This window comes from Seriola lalandi, unplaced genomic scaffold (genome assembly GCF_002814215.2).
Source record: "Seriola lalandi dorsalis isolate HSWRI2012SDOR001 ecotype SW California unplaced genomic scaffold, Sedor1 jcf7180002054584, whole genome shotgun sequence".
NCBI lineage: Eukaryota > Metazoa > Chordata > Actinopteri > Carangiformes > Carangidae > Seriola > Seriola lalandi.
The window spans coordinates 341,851-364,698 of record NW_019525137.1 but is presented as its reverse complement, the minus strand read 5'-3'; the positions used below and the strand labels follow the sequence as shown (position 1 = coordinate 364,698).

General features: G+C 41.0%; 1 protein-coding gene across 3 annotated transcripts in view; it reads right to left on the bottom strand.

Annotated features, from left to right (window-relative positions):
• Positions 1 to 4,852: 4,852 nt before the first annotated feature.
• Positions 4,853 to 22,848, bottom strand: part of ttll12 (tubulin tyrosine ligase-like family, member 12) — a 28,836-nt gene continuing 10,840 nt past the window's right edge. For all 3 annotated transcript variants that reach the window (XM_023418750.2, XM_023418751.2, XM_087177227.1), the window contains 8 exons: positions 15,636 to 15,752; positions 10,835 to 11,029; positions 10,549 to 10,660; positions 9,198 to 9,349; positions 8,165 to 8,246; positions 8,012 to 8,080; positions 7,545 to 7,683; positions 4,853 to 5,235 (listed from right to left, as the gene is read on the bottom strand). In XM_023418750.2, coding sequence (XP_023274518.1) covers positions 5,084 to 5,235; positions 7,545 to 7,683; positions 8,012 to 8,080; positions 8,165 to 8,246; positions 9,198 to 9,349; positions 10,549 to 10,660; positions 10,835 to 11,029; positions 15,636 to 15,752 — 1,018 coding nt within the window. In that variant the 3' untranslated portion in view covers positions 4,853 to 5,083. The remainder of the gene's footprint in view (positions 5,236 to 7,544; positions 7,684 to 8,011; positions 8,081 to 8,164; positions 8,247 to 9,197; positions 9,350 to 10,548; positions 10,661 to 10,834; positions 11,030 to 15,635; positions 15,753 to 22,848) is intronic.

Genomic DNA, 22,848 nt, shown 5'->3' with positions numbered 1-22,848 from the left:
CTAACTGCTAAAGAGGCTATCAGATCTGAGTAGCATGTTGTTGGAAAAATTGTGATACTTTATGATAAACATAACCATCTTAAAGGGAAACTGTATTAATTTGAATAGAACTTTTTATTATTGTTTTTACTTTTAAGACAGGAGTTGTCAGAGAGGAGCGCAGTGACCTTCGCTGTTCCACCTAGCCACTACACCCAAACATTAGCTATGATAAGGCATGAATTGAGTCTCTATTGTGTCTGTCTCATTTCAGCAAAAATGTGAGGTCACTCTCATATATTCTGTGTATAAATTCTGTTTGAATCTTGCATTCTTTGAACATTTGCACTGCGAGCTCTTGTGTGTAACTTGTTCCCTTGCTGCAAGAATAAATATCCTACTCTTGTGAATTTTCAGATGGTGTTCCTGAGTTTATTTGATAATTTAACAATTTAACAACTTGGTCCTTCGAGCCGGATCTCAACACCCTCTCCTACTGTCCAGGACAGGACCTGAACCGTGCGAGGGGGAGTCTGGGACTCCTGAACTAAAGCCCTCCAGCATAAAAAAATTGCTGTTAAAAAGAGGCCAGGGTCTACTGGACTGTGGGAAGGTGACGAGATCCACGAACAGAGAGAAACCAGGACATCTGAATCATAAGGTAGGAGAGTCAAGTTAAAGACTATAAAATAGGTAAAGTCAAGTAATGACTATAACATAGTTAAAATTGTGCTGTGAAAAGGGTCCGGGACCCTATTAGTCCAAAGTCTGTGTGAGAAGACTACAGGAATAAATAACTCTGTGCCGCACGTTAAAATTGTGAGAGAAGGCCTAAAATAGTTCAGGGAACTATGAAACATAAAACGGGGTTTACTAATAATTTTCAAAAAAGGAAAAAAAAATAGGGAAAAAAAGTTGCAATGGGGAATTGATAGAATATTTTCTGAAAGTGTGGTGTCTTGATGAGTAACAGAGAGGGGAAACCTCACGGTGTCAACTCTCTGGCCATGGAAACCTAACGGTGATAACTGAAGCGGTACTCATCAAACAGGACCAGCTGCTTGGGTGAACTCCATACAAATTGGTTGGCCACAGATAAGAAAATGGGGAATTGCAGTAGTTGCTGCTTCAAAGAAAACAATGGTCCAGTCACTGGAGATGTAAAATTAATGTTCACAAGGGACCAGGATAACATAAAATTCTTAAAAAAGTGGGAAAAGAAGTATGGATTTTCAGGAAAACTAGTAACAAGTGACTGTCAGGAGTTAGTGAAGAGAACAGAAGAAAAGACAAAGGGGAAGCCTACAAAGAGTAAAAATGAGGGTCTTATACAAGCAAGACACTGGTTAGCAGAAGCAAGGAAAAGGCAAGAAGGAATTAAAAAGGGTAAAGAAGGTAAAAAGACAGAGGCAAAGACTGAAGTAATGGCTTTGACCGACAGAGAAGATGACAATGTAGTAGTGAGAAGCCACAGAACAGACATTCCATTGGGACCAATGCCAGATCCTCCACCCTACCCAGACCATAGGCAGACGCGATCTGCAGAATACCCTGACTTAAGACAGTTAGTACAGACAAGTCCAACAGCTCCTCCACCACCAGCAGCCGCACCCACAGTTACCCCATTAAAAATGCAGAAAATGGATGAAGGGAGAGATTTAAGATCAGGAAAAGTAGGGTCTGTCTGGAAAATTATAAACCAAAATAAAAGTCCACGAACTTATCAAATAGAAGAGACAGAAATACTCCCACTAATCGAAGTGCCAAATCCACATGGGAATGATGCACATCCAACAATGTTTGTATACAGACCCTGGACTAATGATGATGTAGCACAGGCAACTGAAGGCATACCATATCCAAAAACAAAATCAGGCGAATTCCGAACCCAGATACAAAATCTATATGCAAGTTACAGATGTAATGGAGTAGAACTTGAAAGGGCGATAAGAAAAGTGGTGGGACCAGACTGTTGTTTGATCAGCGGAGATTGGAACCCAAATGCGGAAAACGGTACTCTGTTGCTGCATGACTCAGCCAACTTGAGAGTGAGAATAAATGATTTAATGCAGAGAATTGTGACTAAATATCAAGCAAGAGCAGATTGGACTGAGGTGAATAGATGTGTTCAAAAAGAGGATGAGGACATAGAGCATTACTATTCTAGACTTAAAGACATCTTTGACACACATAGTGGAGTTACTCCACCTACAAGCATGGCTAATGACAGTCCATATGAACAACAGCTCAAAAATGCTCTCCTCAGTGGAGTCCAACCTCAAATCAGTAGCTTCGTGATGAAATACATGACAGATTATCGTACTGGACGCTTGACTAGTGTTGTAGAACATTGTGAACATGCAGAAAGCCATTTTAAGAATAAGAAAAAGCAAAAAAGGGGACAAGCTTTTGTGTTTATTGATGAGGGAGGAGAGGCTGTGTACTTTTGGACAGAACGAGGAAGGGGGCGGAGCTGGGGAGGAGGGCGTGGACGGCCACAGGGTGACGGGGACGCCTGTTACGTCTGTGGTAGGCAGGGCCACTGGGCACGTAGCTGCAAAGAAAGAAAAGACCGACCCCGAGGAGGGGGGGGGTGACGACTGGACAGCATGACTAGAGGAAGGTCAGACAAAACTTGCAACTTACACAGAAACAGAGAGTGCAGGAGAAGACAGTGAAATACTGAACTTACAACATATTGATTTAATGTTAAATCAGGAAATAAAACCAGAAGTTACTCTAATAATTGGAGAAAGTGAAGTAACTTTTCTATGTGACACCGGAGCTTCACGATCTGTAGTACATCCTGATGATGTACCAGACATAATGAGATCCTCTGATGTCATCTATGTAAAATCAGCAAATGGAAAAGTTCATAAAGAAGTTTTATCACAAACAACACGGGTGACAGACCCGGAAACATATAAGCCAACACAGTATAAATTAGTCCTGTCTCACATCTGTCCAGTGAACCTATTTGGAAGAGACTTACTGGTAGAATTAGACATAGCAGTAGTACTCTGTGATGGTGGGTTAGTTGCACAGCGCATGGTTAAACGTGCAGAGACATTTGTTTTACAGAGTGTAAAACCACCACAGTACTGGTATAGCCTAGATCTAGCAGGTACAGGCCCAAGCTCAGTTACATCTCCTCTAACATAAAAAGGAAAGCCAAAAAGATTGGGAAGATGTAAATAAAAATATCCAATACTCCCCCAGTCTGAGAGCATACAGCCAGAAATTGAACTGGGTAACCAATGCCAGATCTAACACACATTTAAATGAATCAAAATCAAGAACATGAGAAATATATGTGTTAACAAAAAAAGAAGAACAGCTGTTAAAAGAAGTTCCATCAAAACAAACAAACAAGAGAAACACCAGGAACAGGAAATAAGACAATGCACTTACTGCACCACAGCAATAAAAGACCTATTAAGAAATAAAGGGTTTGTGTCCTCTGAAATGCTAGAGGGCTTTTAATTTGAAATGGTTACAAGTGCTTGTATTTAGATGTCATGACATGGGAGTGATGATAATAATGATAGAAAGAACATTTTGTGAGATATAACTTTATTTGAGTGGTCTGAGGCCCAGTCGTATACATATTTTTTGAAATGTAGCTTTTTCCATGCATTGTGGCCATCCACATGCAGACAGGGAGAACAGATACATCACAAGCCAAAAAGGCTTGTGACATAATTGTTCTCTCTTCTGAGAGCGGAGTTCTTCTTAATTAAAACAAGACAGAATAATAGGATGAGACACATCCTATTCTGTTTTTATACCAAACATGATGGAATATTGTGGTATTCTGGAAATGATAACATTTAGTATAATTACATTACAGAAATCAAAAGGTCAAAACATTGCTAAATTTGGCTGAATTATAGAAGCCAAAAGTGGAACTAAAGGAAGAGCTGTTTGGCTGAGCTGAGCCAGATGATCAGATTCACACTTAACAGCCTGAGTTCCCACCACTAATGGACTAAACTAAGCGCTGAAAAGAGTTTGCAGCTGTCGGCACATGAGACTGGTTAAGGCTGATTTCAGTTTCTTTGATTTATACACTGTGATCTCTCTGAACAGACATTTCTCACTGTCTAAAGGCCAAAATCCAGATGGGAGAAGCTCTTTGTTCGAAAACAAAACAGCGAGTCTGCTTTGAGCAAGTGCTTTGAGCTAAATGATAATATAGCCGTGACAACATGCTCACAATGCTGGACTACCGCTTAGTTTAATATGTTGAGATATTTCTGGCGGAACCATAAATGTCAATACCTCTAAACTTAAGTGCTGATGAAAAGTCAGGGATCACCAATGTCAGTGCCGGGACATGAATAGACAAACTATTTATCTGACTTTCTTCAGTACATTTAAGTTTGGACTAAAGTAGCAGACAGGCTGACAATGCCATCTCTAGAGCCATGAATGGCTAAACCCAACTGCATACATCAAGCATTACAGAAAAAAAACAATATCCTAATCTCTGTACATTACATGTTCCTTTACAGCTGCTTGTTTGACTTCCCTTTATCCAACCTAGCTCATGTTGTTCTGTTTCTGTCTGAATGCTCCTCAATCAAAAGCTCAATTTTCTCTTTGGACTCCTGCAAACAGCAGGTCACACCATGCCCTCCTCTCCTCGCAGTACCAGGAGGACGAGTGATCCACTCAGTCCTAGACTCAACACAACACGTAGACAACTAACATGAAGCAGTAAGGAGCAAGAGAGAGAACGGACAGGAAGGTGAGTTTTGTAGTGAGTTTAGTATTTGTGTACTTTTGCTTTGCAGTTTTAAAACACCAAAGATGATTTGCCTAAATGGAAAAGGTATCTGAAACAATAACGAGTTGTTAGATAAAAGCCTAGTTTATTCAACAGTGTTTTTATTGCTTCTCATTTGTACAGAAGTGTTTTGGTTTTAATTACCAGAACTGAGTTAGAGGCAAACATGTTTCACAAGCTACACTCAATTTGAAAGTAGATGGTAAAATGAGAAAATGACATGAAGCAGTTACAGAGAAGATGAATAAGTGTATGTCTCTATGTATAAAATACAGAACTACAAACACACAGATCTTGGTGCTGATCTTGAGTTGATTATATGATCTGTGTGACTGGGCACTGCTCAGGCTGATCCAGGAACAGCGTCTGGAACATGTGGTTGTAGAAGGATGGGTGGTACAGGCAGGCCCGAGTGCAGTCTGGGCTGAAGTTGACCTCCAAGATCTGAGGCTGCATGACGCGCTCACCTGACCGGGAGTCAGAACACACACTGATTAGAAATGGTCCGGTTGATTATACCAGTACACAAGAGTTATAACAGGTGTTACTGTGCTATAGACTTCCACAGGTGACAGTACTGTGTGTGTGTGTGTGTGTGTGTGTGTGTGTGTGTGTGTGTGTGTGTGTGTTTGTGTGTGTATAAAAATACTATAGACAGTGAACAAATTAGACAGAGTAGAAATAATATGTTCTTTATTAGACAGTAAACAAAACAGTCATAATCTAATTAAACAGTACACACCTAAATTATGCTGTAATTAGAAACAGCATATAATGATGTATTAGATCCAAAATAAACAATACTCAGACACTATTACACCAACTTATACAATAATTAGAAAGAACATAGGGGACCCTAATATACCATTAGACATTAAATCAAATACAGAGTCGTATCAGATCCAAAATATGCTACAGACTCTATTCTGCAAATGATGGTGTAATAGACATTTACTGCTACCAACATGGGCCTTTGAAGCTTAATGAGACAACTCAGGCTGTAATTAGACAACTGTGATGTCATATTATATCAGAAATAGTCTTTATAATAATAACTCAAAACACAGCGCTCAGAGGACAATACGTTTAGACACAATACCCACCAAACTGTATAGGATGTATTTCCCACTGTTAGCCATGTTATTTTAGCAATTTTTAACACTTATTTGTCCCAGACTGTTTTTAACATGCTGTCATTCACCCTCTCCTAAAAAAGCCTAATCTAGAACCTTTGTCCTTAAACAATTACAGACCCATCTCCAAATTCTTTTTTTCCAAGGTTCTTAAGAAAGTAGTCTCATCTCAATTGACATTCTTTAATAATCTTTTTAATAGTTTCCAATCTGGTTTTAGAGCGCACCATAGTAGAGACAGCCCTTGTTAAGGTTACAAATTACTTATTGTGGGCTGCTGACAATGGTTTTTACTTGATTTTAGTTCTTTTAGATTTAAGTGCTGCATTTGACACGTTTTCAATTTACATGCTTCCTCTTCCATCAGCTCTCTCAGCACAAATCTTGGTGACCTCTCTAATTATATTAAGCCAGCTACTAGGAATCTAGGCATAATATTTGATGCCAACTTGGCTTGATTATTGCAACGCACCTTATTCAGGTATCAGCCAGGCCTCCATCCACCGCCTTCAGCTCACACAAAATGCTGATGCTTTTCTGATTACTGGAACTAACCAGTTCAATCACATAACTACTTGCCTCCCTTCATTGGCTCGCTGTTAGATTTCGGATTCGTAATGTCTGATTTGTGTTTTATTTCTATTGTTATATCTGTTGCTTCACTTGTCATAATCAATGAAGGCCTAGAAAAGGCGTTAGAGCTTGATGGATGGTTTTACAATGTGAAACTTTCTTTCTTACAGCAGCAGATCATGAGCCTTGACTGGCTGAAGGGCAGGTACAATTTTTTCTAACTCTTTATCACTGACAATCACGCTCATTTTAGAGGCTTGAGTGCTTTAGGCTGTGGGTTAATGTTAATTAAGAATGGCGCAGCACCTGAAGGACTAAAATACAAAAGATCAAACGCCAAAGAGACGAGTATGAGAACAGACTCAAAGTGTCAGAGTTTGAGAAGGATGGCCCTGGGATCAGTGGGTTGATTGATGATCCTCAACATTCACCATAGTAAACTCAGGTGTTTTTTTTATGGCAATGGCATGTTCTTGCCCCAGGTCACAAAAAGTAATATGAATTCCCCTCAAAGCATCAGCAGAGAACTCAAATTTGAAGGTATTTACACCACTAAAAGAGATCTTTACTAGACCCCAGGACAATTACACTTGATCCAAAACCCGAACAGACCCAATTACAGTCACATGTCAGGTCTCTGATACTGAACGGACTGGATGGTTGAACAAACAAGGGTGGTTGAAGCACACCTTCCAGATCAGAGCTAATTTTGCTGGACTAGCGCTAGTTTTGCAGTAGTTGAAATGCTTGATGTAGTCCAAGATCTGGAGTATGAAGCAGCTTCAGTAAAAAAGTAATGCATGACTCCTGTATCTGCTGGCCTTTAAAGGTCCAAGGTCAGTCACAGGTCACCATAGTTCACTGTTTATCTCTACCCTAGGGAGTGTGAAGGTGCTCCAGTCCCACCTGCCTTACAGTCCCAGGGACAGAAGAATCGTCCTTATTAAGACAAACGGCAAGGTAGATTCTCAGTGTGACTTAGGTAAGAGATCATGTCCAGATTTAGGTAAAGCATTCATGGATCTTTCTTCACCCTGCTGATGTATTAAGTTTAGAACATATATGCTCACCATTTTCCCCAGTGCTCCACTTCAGCATGAGGTCTACAGCGTATATAGCCCGGGACGATGGATAGGCACAGATACCATATGGAGCAGGTCGAGATGAGGCTGCCTGGAAGAGCTCCTTGAATGCTTTGAACAACTTTTCCTATAGGAAGCAAGGCAAAAAAGTGAGAGATGGGAAAGGATGGGAGAAGAAAAGGGAACACCAGAAACACCACACTGAGCGATTTACACCAGATTTTGCTCATCCTGAGAACCAACAGGAGGATTATGACCCTAACTTTAAACTTTATAGAGAAGTTAATGATTTGGTATTCCAAGAGCTAGTTAGAGCTCTGTTTTTAATAAGCTGAGTTAAAAGGCAGCTAATATTGAACCTACTGTATGGTCCTACAGTTTAAATGTGGATTAAGTTTTCAATTCTCCCTGGAAAACTTCCTGCAGATGAAGAAGGGCTAAACATTGACACTTACCTCCACTTCCTTCCATGGATGCTGTGGGTACTGCTTCTGAAACATAGGGATGAACTCATCATAGTGAACCTAGAAACAGAGGAACAGAGACTTAGTTAACACCTTAATAAATACTAACTTAATCTTTGTTGTTTGTAACTTGTTGTCACATACCTGCTTCAACTCTACACCCTCTGCATAGTTCATGACAGTGAAGTGCTTTTGGTAATCATCGAGACGCTCCAGGGAGAAAGGTCTAGATAGAAAAAACCAAGATCAGGCCCGAACAGGAGAAAAAGGTACATACTCTGAATACAGATAATCTATATCATTACTGCCACATATCATGCTGCATGCATGACATCAAAAACATCTTTATAGCCACACAAGCGGCATGGTTCTACGAATGCTTGTTGGTCGGTTGGTCAGTCAATTGCTTTGGTCCAGACTCAAATATCTTGCCAACTAGTTGATGGATTGCCATAAAATCTGGTGCTGAAATACATGGCTCCCAGGGGATAAATCCTTAGGACCCTCTTCTAGTAACATCATGACTTCAAAATCATAATTAACTTTCTTCTTCCTATTTTTTTTACAGTGAGTGTTACTGCCTCACAGTGTGGCTGCTGGTTTCTAAAACCTCAGATCCAGGACATCGATCGTGGCTTGGATCAACGATATTTAAGAAGTTCTTTTTATGATGTCTAAAAAAATTATACTTATGGAACTTGAACTGATAGGGGGCCGTATAGCAGCCTCTGACCACTTCTTGGTAGATTACAGGTCACAAAAATGACTAAGCCAGCAACCACTGAAGATATGGGGCAAATAGACCTACATCCTTATCTGTCATGTGTCTATTCCAAAGTGGAACTATACTATACACCGATCAGCCACAACATTAAACCAGCTAACTGGCTGGCTGTTGTGGCTGATGATATAAGCTCAGCATTTTTATAAGTCTACATGCCAATAATTGTGTACCAATCAGGCACAACATTAAAACAGGTGACTGGTTTTAATGTTGTGGCTCCTTGGTGTATATGAAGATGAATCTTTATCAGTACTTTGTTGATTCCGTGAGTCAAGGTGGAACTAAAACAACCAGTAACCAACTGGTTTAACACCCACAACTAACAAGGAGTGCTTTAGAACTGGTACTGTTAATATGTAAACATACGTGTATGTATCTGTATGTGTGTTGTACCTGTTAGCAAAGCGCAGCCAGAAGACATTGTAGGCATAAAGACACAGAGGCTGCACAGAACGCAACATCAGCATGTAGCGAATGTCAAACTTCACCATCCCCACCTCCTCTCTGCTGAACAACACCGGATCCTCCAGGTACTTACACACAACCTGGGAAACAAAGACACACATAAAGACATACACAGGACACACAAAGACAGGGACACACACACAGACATACACAGACATACAACGAAACACATTAAGACACAAACAAAGACAAAGTTATAAGCAAAAACATAGTGAAACCTTGTAAAGAAAAGGAAAAGACTCACTGACCTAATACAACATTGAATCTTTTTATGAAAATATGTAGCAATAGTAACCACAATGATAGATATGTAAATTCATAAAAAGAAGTAGAGTCAAACAGCAAAGACATGCATCCATGAATGAGCCACTCTGAAGTGGCCAGCATCACACACACTGAACCACAGCAAAAAAACTACACATTCAAGAGCGCTGTGGTGGAATTTTACAACACTCAGTTAGGAAGTAAATAAGTACAAATACGAAACTACTATACAAGAGTAATAATAAGAAATACAGAGTAACTGAAGAAAGAGACAAAGAGTAAAGAAATATACAAGGTAGGATCACAGTATGGACATAAGTGCAAAGATAAAACTTGAATCTCCTCCTCCTGGTTGTTTCCTCCTCCAACCAGCTAGGTATCAGGGAATATGGTCACAATCTCTCCCTTCTAAGTTACAGTGTTGAATAATGGCAAGAAGTGCTTTTACAGAACATTATGATGTCACAGTGAAGTTGACCTTTGACCTTCTGGATATAAAATATTATCACTTAATTTTGTACTTTATAGACATTTGAATTGTGTAATTATTAGGGTATGAATTTTTGAGTTATGGCCAAAAAGATTTGTGAGGTCACTGTGACCTTGACCTTTGACCACCAAAATCCAATCAGTTCATCTTTGAGTTCCCTCAAGGTGTTGCAGAGAAGTGAAGTGTATACATTTATTGGGAATATACAGCACATATTCCCAATAATATATATATATATATATATATATATATATATATCTTTATGGAGGAAAGAAAAGAAGGAGGCATGGAGGCATGGTCAGGATGTTTGTGTGAACAATTCTGGGTGCCATCAAAACTGTCTAACTGTCAAAAAGAAGCAGCTATGTGTTCAAGGACAAGGACCCCTTAGATTGTACCATACAGTACCAGATAAGGAGTGTACACGTGAAGACAGATTCATGTCCAAGGTTATACAAAGCCAGATCAACAAAGTACAAAACCAGGTTATACAAAGTACAGAATATGATTTTTCTATTACAGTACCTTTGGTGTACTCTCTCTCTGCCTGATTATGTAGTCAAGGTTGTTGGTGATGTGTGTGTCCAGTCCACGGGCCAAGTTCCAGGGCTTACAGATCCAGTGGTTATCTTCTCCACTGAAACACACACACACACACACACACACACACACACACACACACACACGCACACGCACACGCACACGCACACACGCGCACCAGTCTGACATGTAGCTTGCTTAGTGCCTATCGGTTATATCATAGAACTGCACACCATCTTATTCAGATAGTGAAACAACATTAAAGTCCAACCGTTGTTGCCTCTGTTGGTAGTGCTTGATGAACTGTGGCAGCTCTGTCTGGAGGTTGAAGGTCTCTGGTAGCCAATCAGGTGGTGGGCCACCCTTCAGTCTGCGGGCCACAGCAGCCAGGCAGTCCTTCACAGTGACAATGCTCTCAAAGGGAAACTGGTTCAGCATCACATGAGGTCGCTCCTCACTCAGTCTCCTGTCACAGAAACGGCTCTTCAATCAAAATCAGAAAAATGAATGATGACTGAATAAAGTCATGGTCTCCTTTACAGGGATGTATATGGATGGTGACTTTTGACCTTTGTCATACCACACTGCACAAGGCAGTATCAACAGGGGAAAAGTATATTTAAAGGTATTAACAACTGTTGTAGTAAACCTTCATTGAATATTAAACTCAGCATTATTAAATGTGTAACTCATTATTATTAATATATACTCTGCATTATAATCATACTAAATGATGAACCTATAAACTCAATGTATCAGTAATGTTCACAATTAAGAAATTAGATGAAGTGTCTTTTTCAGAACATTATGAGAATGAAGGAGATGTAAAGACACAGGGAGTGCGAATGCATTTTCGGTAGCAATGAACCTATAAAGACGAGGAGGGCTTAGAGCATTGGCAAGACGAACATCTAATCAATCAGAACGTGTGGCAAATCACAAAGTTTACAGGAGTAGGTCAATTCCCACAGGCAAAAATAATGGATGAAAATGAAGAACATCAAATAGTGACATGGAACAAACAAGCAAATGATAAGGGGAAAACAAAGACACATCAGAATGACAGCAGAGAAGAACAAGAAAGGGCGAGGACAGAAAACACAGACGAAGAGTCAAGTGTACACTCTGAGGGAAGCATGTCCCAGGATGATGAAGAAAAATATGAGGGACATTACACCCCATCATCAACCACACTCTGCATAAAGAAAAGAATGGCCAACAGTGTAAGACTGGAGTTCGATGGAGAATGCCAATCGAGCTGCATGGTGCTGAGCTGTGAGCACAGGTCCCGAGCTGTGAGCACAGGTCCCACTAGAGGACGTCGGGCCCTCATACCACCCTCATGGAGTCTGTTTCTGACATTTTGGTCAGAAACATGCATTTGCTGATTCGCTGATCACTCACTTTTGTGGTTGTGCTAGTGCTTACTCTGTCTCGTTGTTGGATAGGCCGGGCCTGAATCCTCCTCGCAAACATTTATGGACTTTGTAAAACAAGCCTAACAGCCTCCAGAATGGCTTTTTCAGCTTTTATGTCGTTAAAAGCTGAAACTGAAGCCTCTATCTGAACTACGGTTACATCCTCACTTATCTCTGAGATCAGGTGTGAGTTAGCCTCCATTGCGGAGCCCATCTCGGTTCTTCTCCAGCGTCAGGCTGACCTCGGCTCCCGGCCATCCTCGTTAGAGTGTCCTGAGCCTGAGTCCACCAGTCTACTAGTGAGCGTAAAACACTCAGTCGACCCATCTCCTGGCTGTTCCACTTGGGCCTTGTGGTTAAAGGCAAGAACAGCCACTCCCTTCCCCTTTATGATTCCCAAGATGATTTCACCGACCTGGAGTTGTCCAACTTCTTTGCTCCTCTGGCTCTACCAAACTCACCCTCACCGCTGCTGAGTGGAGGTCATGCCGAAGGAAATAGCAAAGCCAATTCTGTCAGCTATCTGTCAGCTTCTACCAAACCTCGCTGTCTACACCACCAATGTAGTAAGCAGTAACCTGGAGATTTTGATAGTAGGTGACTCTGTTGTTAGGTATTTGACTCTCCCTCTCAACTATTGTCTCTCCTTTGGCAAGGTAGTAGATTTAATTGAACTCATTCTGACTCTCATTGACCTACATCCCACTGTCATCATTGTTTTAACACATGTGGGAACAAATGACGTCATGGACAGAAATTCCAGCAAATTACAGGCAGACCATGAGTCTCTGTGCTACACAATTGAGAGTCTGGGAAAACGTTGTCTAATGTCTGGACCCATTCCACTCTCTTCAAAAACTCTGAACACTTTAGCCAACTCTTCAGTCTCCAGGACTGGTTAAAAAAATCTCTGCTCTACTGCACGATTCGATTTTATCTCAAGCTTTGACTAATTCTGGACTAATTCAAGCCTGTACAGAGTGGATGGTGTGCACAATAACAGAAAGGGAACAAAGCAGTTGACTTTATCCTGTTTATAGCGTTTTCACTCTGATATGCACCATGGCAAGGCTCAGTCTAGACCTGAGTTTGGTGAGCTTTTATCTAAAATTACTGTTGAATATGACTCAATTCTTATTTCTGGTTATTTTAACATTCACATTGATAATGCCACTGATCGTTTTGCTAACCAGTTCACTGACGTATTATCATCTTTTGAGTTCATTCAGCACTCTGCAGGGCCTACACATAATCAAGGCCACACTTTCGACCTGGTTATTTCTAAAGGTCTTGATATAACCCCAAAGTGTGTACTAGATGTTGGGATTTCAGATCACTTGTATTTTTTTCAATATTGCTTTGATGACCAAAAATTCACCTGGCTGAAAACTAGTCAAAAGACGGGCCATTTGTGCTGAGACATCTGATAAGTTTATTGCTAGATACAATAATTCTGCTATGTATAGCAGACCACTGTCTGGTTTCGGTCGGTGGCCCACGGTAGCAACCGGACATGGACAGAGAAACTACCCGTATTTTTCCTTGAGGTCTACGGTCTACTAGTATAGTCCAGCGATCTGTGAGTGGTACAGGTGGCAGATTAATGAACGTGCCGTTGCCGGCGGGAAAGTCTTGGCTCTGACACTTCTGAGGGCAGCCCGCTTCAAAAACCCTTGCCTCTTGCTTCACAGATTTCAGGCAAACACTCAGAGAAACCAAATCCTGCAAGGTTGGGCTGGTGGGTCCAGGTTGGCAGGGCTTGGGGCATGACTGATTTGTTGTGACATCAAAAAGTTCCAGAAGTCCTGATGGCTGGTTTTAAGGCTAAGTTTCTGAATACAGGCTATGTGCATTTTTCTGTGGACTGAGTGCTTTGACACTTTCATAGTATTAATATAGAACCTAGACCTGCTTTATAATCAAACAACACATGGACATCTACCTTTATACACCTCCAAGGATGTAGTATAATGTAAAATGATGCAAATAATATTCAAATCACATATGATCTGAAACTTGTTTGTAAGTTTACAGTACAAAAAGTTAAAAAAAGAAATTAAAAGGATGCATTTCTATTGTTGGGCTTAAATTATGGAACAATGATATTAAACATTTTAAAATTTGTAACTTGCTTTTCGTTTTCAAAAGAATGGTTTACAGAGCTATTTTTGAGGGTTACAAGTGTGATCAACTCTTTTTTGATAAGAATGCAGGCAGGCATATATAAGCCTGTTCAGTCACTATTTAATACATAGACCGTTGACTTTGTTTTTATCTTCCTATATTGTTTATATGTAATGTATTATAGGACCAAGGAACTCTGGGCCCTATTCCATCAAAGCAGATAAGGGAAAATCGTGGCTTATTTTGTTAAGTCCCGCTAATATAACTCAGATTTCCCTTCCATCACTGTGGCTTATAGGATCCCCTGCTTATGAATTATACAGGATAGATTGATTTGGTTATTTATGTAGAGGTTTTAAATTGTGCATTGTCATAATAATAATGTAGGCTATCAATCGTATTTATGAATTATAAAATAAATAACTATCTTAACCTTTAGCTCCAAATCTAAGTGAATGGATGAAATATTAGCATGATCAATCTGCTGATTATTGCCTCCTTACCTACATTGGTTATTGTGTAAAATGGGCTAACAAAGACAATAATAATAGCCTGCAGTTTGCAATATAGAATTAAACATTTAGTGCCTTTATTCTGATGCCACGGGTCAGACTTGAACCCCTGCCACTGCAGCTATGAGTTAACACTGATGATATGCGCTCTGCTGGGTGAGCTATTGGAGCGCTGCATACTGACTTTACCTGAAGAAAGTGAGCATAGGTGTATTTTCTCAGAGCTTGTCAGACTACTGCTAACTGATAAACTTATCCACTCCACCTGTAGCTATAACTGGTTGGGTTTTGCTTGACATTACATTATTCACATATTATACAGGATGGTTGGTAGCCCTAAACAGCAGGGCATTGGCTCTTATTTCCCGTTCTTTCTGTGACATGATCTTCTTTTCCACAATTGACTGTTCTTGACTGCTTGTATAGTCAGTGTATGCGCATAATGCAGCTTGTCCAAGCCTGGTTTAAGTTAACGTTGACAAGGATCGGCTAAATCATCTTAATGTGGTGGCTTGAGTCTGATGGGTTGTTGTTAATTCTAACCAGGCTTTTTCAGTTAAGCGCAGATTTCCTTAGCGACGTTTATGAAATACCCCCCTGGAGTCCCAAGTTAAGTATAGGAGACATACTCTCCAAACTCTGGTAACCTCTGTCCTCAAATCCTGGATCAGCACCTCAGTGCTTAGCAGCAAAGTAAGGAATACACCACATGCACATAAGAAGACAAGGGCAACCTCTACTGGAGCTTTAAAACCCCATTGGTTTGCTCCAAGGCAAGAATCAAAGGTGAATTGATGCCTTATGTGTCTTATTTTGCTCTTAGCCCTGGATTCTAATTATAATTATTTAGCTGTTGTTGCTCTGTTTTAGTTTTTATTTTTGAAATCATGTCTGCATCTATATTATCTGTCTTGATTAAATGATTTGCCTACGTGGAGATACAGTCTTCACTTCCATCAAGAACTGTTGACGGCCACTGTGGACTGTATAAATGTGTGTGTGTGGCTGAGTTTCTGACCTGTAGTCTTTGATGTGATCATAGCTCCAAATGATATCAGCCTCCTCCTCTTCCTCCGTCAGCTGGAACTGTGGGTGTGTCAGGTTGTTTGTTACCTGTGACATTTGAGAGTAAACCCTGGAAACAATAAGACAACAGTCATGTGGAGAGCAAGTGCTAACTCTGACATGTTCTTCCATGCTTACATTACATTTATAACTCATTTTAGATAACCGTTATCATATAAACACACGTGTGTGTGTGTGTGTGTGTGTGTGTGCATGTATATATATATACATACATACACACACACACACACACATATATATATATACACTGAATGCAGGTGGAAATGTGACGCTGACTTGCATTGATTGTTTGTTTGGAGGTCTAGTGATGATCACTTATTAATGGGGACCTATACTGTAGCTCTTACCTATCTGTCCTTGTTAAACTCAGATCCTTGAGATGCATATTGTATTTAACTGTCTCCTTTTTATAGATATATTCTTAATTTTTATTTATTTTTTTCTTAATTAATACATGGTCTGATTTACAAGTGTCTCTTACGCTGATGACAGCTTATAGCTGTGTTGTAGTAAATTTTCACTAAAATATACTATGCATTATGCATTATAAATATACTGAATGTTAAACATATATATCCAATGTAACAGCTATATTCACAACTGAGGTCAGATTTGTATGTGAACCAGCCTTTGCTGAAGTAGTATTGTTATAGAATCGAACCTGGAGGGAATAAAGTAAAAAAAAAAAAATGGTCTGAAGGGGTCTGGGAGCAATGGCGTTTGAGTAGCAGCCGTAGCGAGGCCCAGGTTGAGGATAGATAGGAGGTTTCTGGACACCTGGCCCCACTACTATACCCTGACATGCCTGGTTTGGGGAAATTTCACGCGAGGCTGCGTTGATAAGATGCTTTAGAAAATAGGTAGAGAGGCCACCTAAGGAGGAATAATCTAACTATATATGATGGTGCACAGGCACAGTTCAGACCTGGATCTGATCTCGCTTTTCTTCTTGTGAAAGAATAAATTCAATTTCATTGGACTCTGATCATCTCCGGTGACTTATTTTTTAAAATCTTTTTTGACTCCAACAAAAGTGCAGCTTTGTTGAAAGTTAAGTGTTGCTGAAGAGGTCTAGAATTGGACTCTGGCCCGGACGTGGACTTTTTTCTCCAACATAAATTGGCAAGCCAGCCAGGAGAGACAGAGGCCTGTGGACCCCTGCCCAAGAGCATTCTTACTTGGATGAGCCAGATAGTTACATGAGGATTATGTTCTTTGATTTCTCAAGTGCATTTTACACCATCCTGTCATGTCCTCTGCCCCTGCTCCCTAGTTGTGTGTTCAAGTCTGATTACAGATGGGAGACTGCTGTGCTGGAGTCGGGGCCTCTCAGCTGTTGCTCATCTGGCCATCAACCCACACTACATAAGATCTTGGGCCACAGTCAGTCAGCGCTGGATTATAGACACTGCTACCTCTTAGTGACGTCGTCAGCTCTCATCTTTGTCAGTACTCTAGCTTGTAGTCCTAGCCCTGCAAAACTTAACCTGTTCTCTTTTCTGCACTCCAGCTACACCCTCCGCCCTGACTCCAGCCTGCATCTCCAGCCAGAGCTCATTCTCCGCCAGCCTGCCCATCTGCCTTAATCTGCCAGCACCAGCCTCCCTGCCATACCATCCCACAATAAACACTCTTGTTACCTGACCTCCGCCTCTGCCTCCTTCCCTGCTCCTGAGTCCATCTACCCGGCCTTGACACATCCAATCCCCCATTCTTAAAGACAAGCTGGAAGGGATGGGGGTGGATCCCTGTTACATATCTTGGATTGTGGATTACCTTACAAGACGACAACAGTACGTCAGGCTGGGTAACTGTGTCTCATGGACAGTGATGAGCAGCGCTGGGGGCTCCACAGGGGACTGTTCTGGCTCTGTTCCTGTTCACCTTGTATACGGCAGACTTTAAATACAACTGTGAGTCTTGCCACATCCAGAAATACTCGGATGACACAGCTATTGTGGCGCGTATCAGGAATGGGCGGGAATAGGAGTACAGGGATCTGAAGATGGCCTTCAGTGAATGGAGTGACAAGAATTGACTCTGGGGTGTCGTGTGGCGTAGTGGTCTAAGCAGGCTCTGCAATTTTTTCAAACTTTAAAACTGGTGAAAGTTGATTGTTTGCGAAAGTGAGTGCCTTGTTCATGGAGTGTTCCTGATTTATGCTGGTCCTGAGGATGTGGTACTGATTTTTGAATGAAGCATTCCTTGCGTGGGAAATTGATGTCAGTCAGTTAGATCAAATTTTAAAAACTGGTGAGAGTTGGTTATTTGCGAATGTGAGTGTCCTCGTTTGTGGAGTGTTCTTAATTTATTCCTTGCATGAGTAATTGATGTCAGCCAGTTAACAATTTTCAATAAAATCAAATAGGACAAATGTAACAAAAAATTTAATGGTCACCTTTCTGTTTGCCATCAGCCTTGACTGAGGTTAAATGACAGCATGTAGGTGCTGAACAGAGCCTGTTCAATCTCTTAATTTTTTATTTTAATTTTCTTGTGGCATCGCAAAAATAACTAACTGGGGAAAAAAAAATTACTTAAAACTTTATTAGCCATTATTATCAGCTTCATTCCGAGAGAGAACTCACAAGCTTAAGGACAAGAGGTTATTTGAAGAGGAAACCGCCCAGCGCAACCACACTACAGCAACACCACTGACGACCTTAGGGCACACACATACACCGTAGGGTAGGGAATCTGTGTAGGGACCTCTCCCCGGGCCGACCAGGTGTTCAGGCTCGGTGAAGGCCTCATAACTGTTAGGTTTCTTCTGCTTAGGGGTATAATTCCTGATAGGGTTGTTAAGACGGAGGTACAGGGGCAGGTCTGTGGGCTGGCAGGAGTACTCCCCCACCAGCGGAGGCTTGACGGAGGCAGAGGTTTTGGTTTTGGTACAAAAAGGCCCCTTACAATACTCCCATTTTTCCAATTAAGAAAGCACACTCTAATGATTATCGATTAGTGAATGACCTTAGAGCTATCAATTCCATTTTTGATGCTGAGACAATTGTGGTTCCAGACCCCCATACGCTGCTCTCAAACATTCCACCTGATCCACACTGGTATACAGTCACTGATTTATGTTCAGCCTTTTTCAGTGTGCCACTACATCCAGACTCACAACACCAGTTTGCATTCACTTATCAAGGACAGCAATACACATACACACGCCTAGCACAGGGCTATGTAGAAAGCCCATCAATTTTTAACAGAATGCTGGATCAAGATCTGCAACACTTAAACATTCCAAGTACTGTAATCCAATATGTGGATGATTTGTTAATTTGTAATCCGAATAAACAACAGTGTGAAAAGGACTCAATTGCAGTGCTAACAACGCTAGCAAAGGAGGACATAAAGTCAGCAAAGAGAAACTTAAATTTTGTCAAAAACAAGTTGAATATCTGGGCAGAACACTGTGTGGAAATAAGAATTGAATTGCTCCATCACAGTTAAAAGCTACAGTGGGACAAATGTTTTCTTTTCTGGGGATGGGGGGATTCAGTTGTCCGTGGCTTTGTGACTATGCTATAAACAAAAAAAAACGCCTCTGCAAGCCCTAATACGGGCAGCAGGACAAACAAACAACTCAGCCAAACTATAGTGGAGAGAGGAGGCAGAGGGAGCCTTCCATGCACTAAAAGGAGACCTGCAATCTGCCCCAGCACTGGACAACCCTGACTATTCCAAGCCATTTTATTTATATGTTGCAGAAAAATCTGGATATGAGAGTGCAGTATTGATGCAAAATACACCTATAGGTAAACAACCATTAGCCTACTACAGCACCAAATTGGATAACATTGAATGGCACACCCTGTTATCAGGGATTGGCAGCAGCAGCCTTTGCTTTTCAAAAGGCATCAGCGTTGACCATGGGACACAAGGTTGTCTTATACACATCTCACCAATGATATGCATTGCTCACAAGCCAACATTTCCTTCTAACTCAAGCTAGAAAAACAGGTTATGAAGTTATACTTTCAGCACCTGAACTCACCATCCAAAGATGCAATACAGTGAATCCTGCAACTGGGACGGTGTTGCCTGTGGATGGAACACCGCATGACTGTGTCCAAACAACAGACACCTTCATGCAAGCACGTGATGATCTGTATAATCAACCAATCACAGCGAATCTCACATTGTTTGTGAATGGCTCCTGTTTCAGGGATGCTCCAGGAAACCATACTGGTTACGCCATTTTAAATGAAAGCATTAACTGCTGCATTTGGTGTGTGTCACATGGCACCCCTGAACACACGTGGAAGCTGTCTCTGCTGTGTTTGACGCAATGTTTTCTTTAATGCCAAGGGCAATAACTTACCAAATTAGCAACAACTTAGCAGTTGTGCCACCTTTTTGCAGCAGTTGGCACAATTACGGGCCAATTGTTGGTAGCTGAAGATTGTGAACCTCGTGAACAACTCTACCTTTTCTAATACAGGCACAGGAGAGAGCTGATCTGTTTGAGAAGTTGGTGTTGTTGAAAAAGGGGGCTATCAAGGTCACACAAGATGTTCCTCAAAAGGGTTTGTGGAGAAGCTCTCATGGTCATTTTGTGTTGCCTGTTTCATTGTTGCATTTTGCCATAAGAAATGTGCATGGTTCTGACCATTGCATAAGGGGGACGTTATTAAACGCCTCCTAGCAGTTTGTGATCACCATTTTTGGCAGCCACAGTTGATAGAACATTGCATGAATATGAAGTGTGTGCACAATATAACAAAAGGAAAGCTTTTTCAGCTCCAATTGCACATATTCTGACACCAAATGGTCCCTTTAGGCACCTAATGAAAGATTATGTGGACATGATCCAATGAATATGAAGAATGAGATACATTTTGGTTATGTTTGATAGATTTAGATGGATTGAAGCAACACCAACAATGCGACCAGACTATAAATCAGTGGCCAAGTGCTGAGAGGTTTTTCCACGGTTTGGTTTGCCAGATACTATCAGCTCAGACAATGGACCACATTTTGTAGCACAAGCAATTAAGATAACATTAAAGATGCTAGGGACAAAGCAAAAGTTTGGGTGTGTGTACCATCCTCAGTTAAAGGGAGCAGTAGAACGAGCTATTGGCATTTAATATAATAAAATAATGGCAGACAGCGATGTTAAGTTATACTGGACGGAGGCTTTACCACTGGCACTAATGTCTACTAAATCACAGACTAACAGACTAACACACTTAACACCTCAAGAGATGTGCACAGGGAGACCAATCTGTGTCATATTTCAGAGGCCCATATGAGAGTCTTCTGCTTGAACAGTTAGAAAAAGATTCAACCAGAAAGCCCAGGATTTGGAGTTCGGAAAGCAACCTACTGCCTCAGGATACACAGTTCTAGTCCAAGGAGGACCCGCCACAGGAACCTTTCCACCATTGACACCACCTCCACCAAAGCTTTCAATACTGTACCAGTTGCTCCAAAGTGAGATGCCAGTCCAACAGCCAGAACCACCACTTCCTACCAAGGAGCCAGAAGAGGAATCCTACTCTCTAACCACCCCCGGATTCCAGGTATATGCTTCTATGGCCATGGGCAGCACAAACTGATTCTGATCAAGAGCCCCAATCACCAGAGGAAACACCCCACAACCTTCCACCAGCACCGCTGTTGGAGAAAACACTGCTGAGATAACACTGCTGAAAATAACACTGCTAATGTTTCTGCACCCAAGGAAGTTGGAGACCCAAACTAAGTGGTTGACATGACGCCACAGGAGTTCCGACGAATGTTAGAAGATTGCCCACAAGAAGAAGTTCAGGCACTGCGCCGTATGAAAAGCAACGTGCTGAAGCAGCATTCTACCAAACGGTACCAGATCAGTAAGTGCCAGTGCTATAACCAGTTTCAATGCCAAGTGAAAGAAATGGCTCTCAACAACAATTTTCTTGTCCACCGCCTGAGAGTCTGTATTGTCCTTGAGTCCTATGAGGAATCGGAATACGTCCCAACATTCAGCCACAGTGAACTTCGGATCATGCAATACATCAGTCACTGTGGACTATATAATCTCACAGACTTTCACAATTGTGTGTGTGAACAACACACCACACTATAACAACAGATTAGTGCTCTCTTTTTTGAAAAAAATTTTTTGGGCCTTTTATGCCTTTATTGACAGTACAGTAGAGAGACAGGAAATGGGGAGGCAGAGAGAGGGGGAATGACATGCAGCAAAGGGCTGTCCGATGTGGGACTCGAAGCGAGGACCTTAGCCTCTGCATATGGGGCGGATGCTCACCCAACTGAGCTACTCGACGCCCCAGATTAGTGCTCTCTCAAAGAGTATTATGTTTGAAGAGCACATAAAGAGTATTACGTTTGAAAAGCACATACAGAGCACGATGTTTGATGAGCACTTTGTTTGAACTAAGAGTATAGACACTACATACTATGCATGTTTTGAATTTGCACTGGCTATTAAATTTCATTCACTTTGGATCCAGAATAATAGTTTGCTGTGATGTGTACGGAGTGAGATCCTGGAGTGTAAACAATTTCAATGGTAATTTCAATTATCCAAATTTGCTTAATGTGTTTAACTAGAAACAAGGCCTACTGCATAACCCTTAACTACGTCACAATGTGTTGGGTTTTGTTACAAGTAAGAATGATAATACACGATCCATTTGCAATCCTTTACAGTGGGTACGGAAAGTATTAAGACCCCTTTAAATTTTTCACTCTTTGTTTCATTGCAGCCATTTGCTAAAATCAAAAAAGTTCATTTTATTTCTCATTAATGTGCACTCAGCAACCCATCTTGACAAAAAAAACAGAATTGTAGAAATTTTTGCAAATTTATTAAAAAAAGAAAAACTGAAATATCACATGTTCATAAGTATTCAGACCCTTTGCTGTGACACTCATATTTAACTCACATGCTGTCCATTTCTTCTGATCCTCCTTGAGATGGTTCTACTCCTTCATTCGAGTCCAGCTGTGTTTAATTAAACTGATTGGACTTGATTGGGAAAGGCACACACCTGTCTATATAAGACCTTAGAGCTCACAGTGCATGTCAGAGCAAATGAGACTCATGAGGTTGAAGGAACTGCCCAAGGAGCTCAGAGACAGAATTGTGGCAAGGCACAGATCTGGCCAAGGTTACAAAATAATTTCTGCAG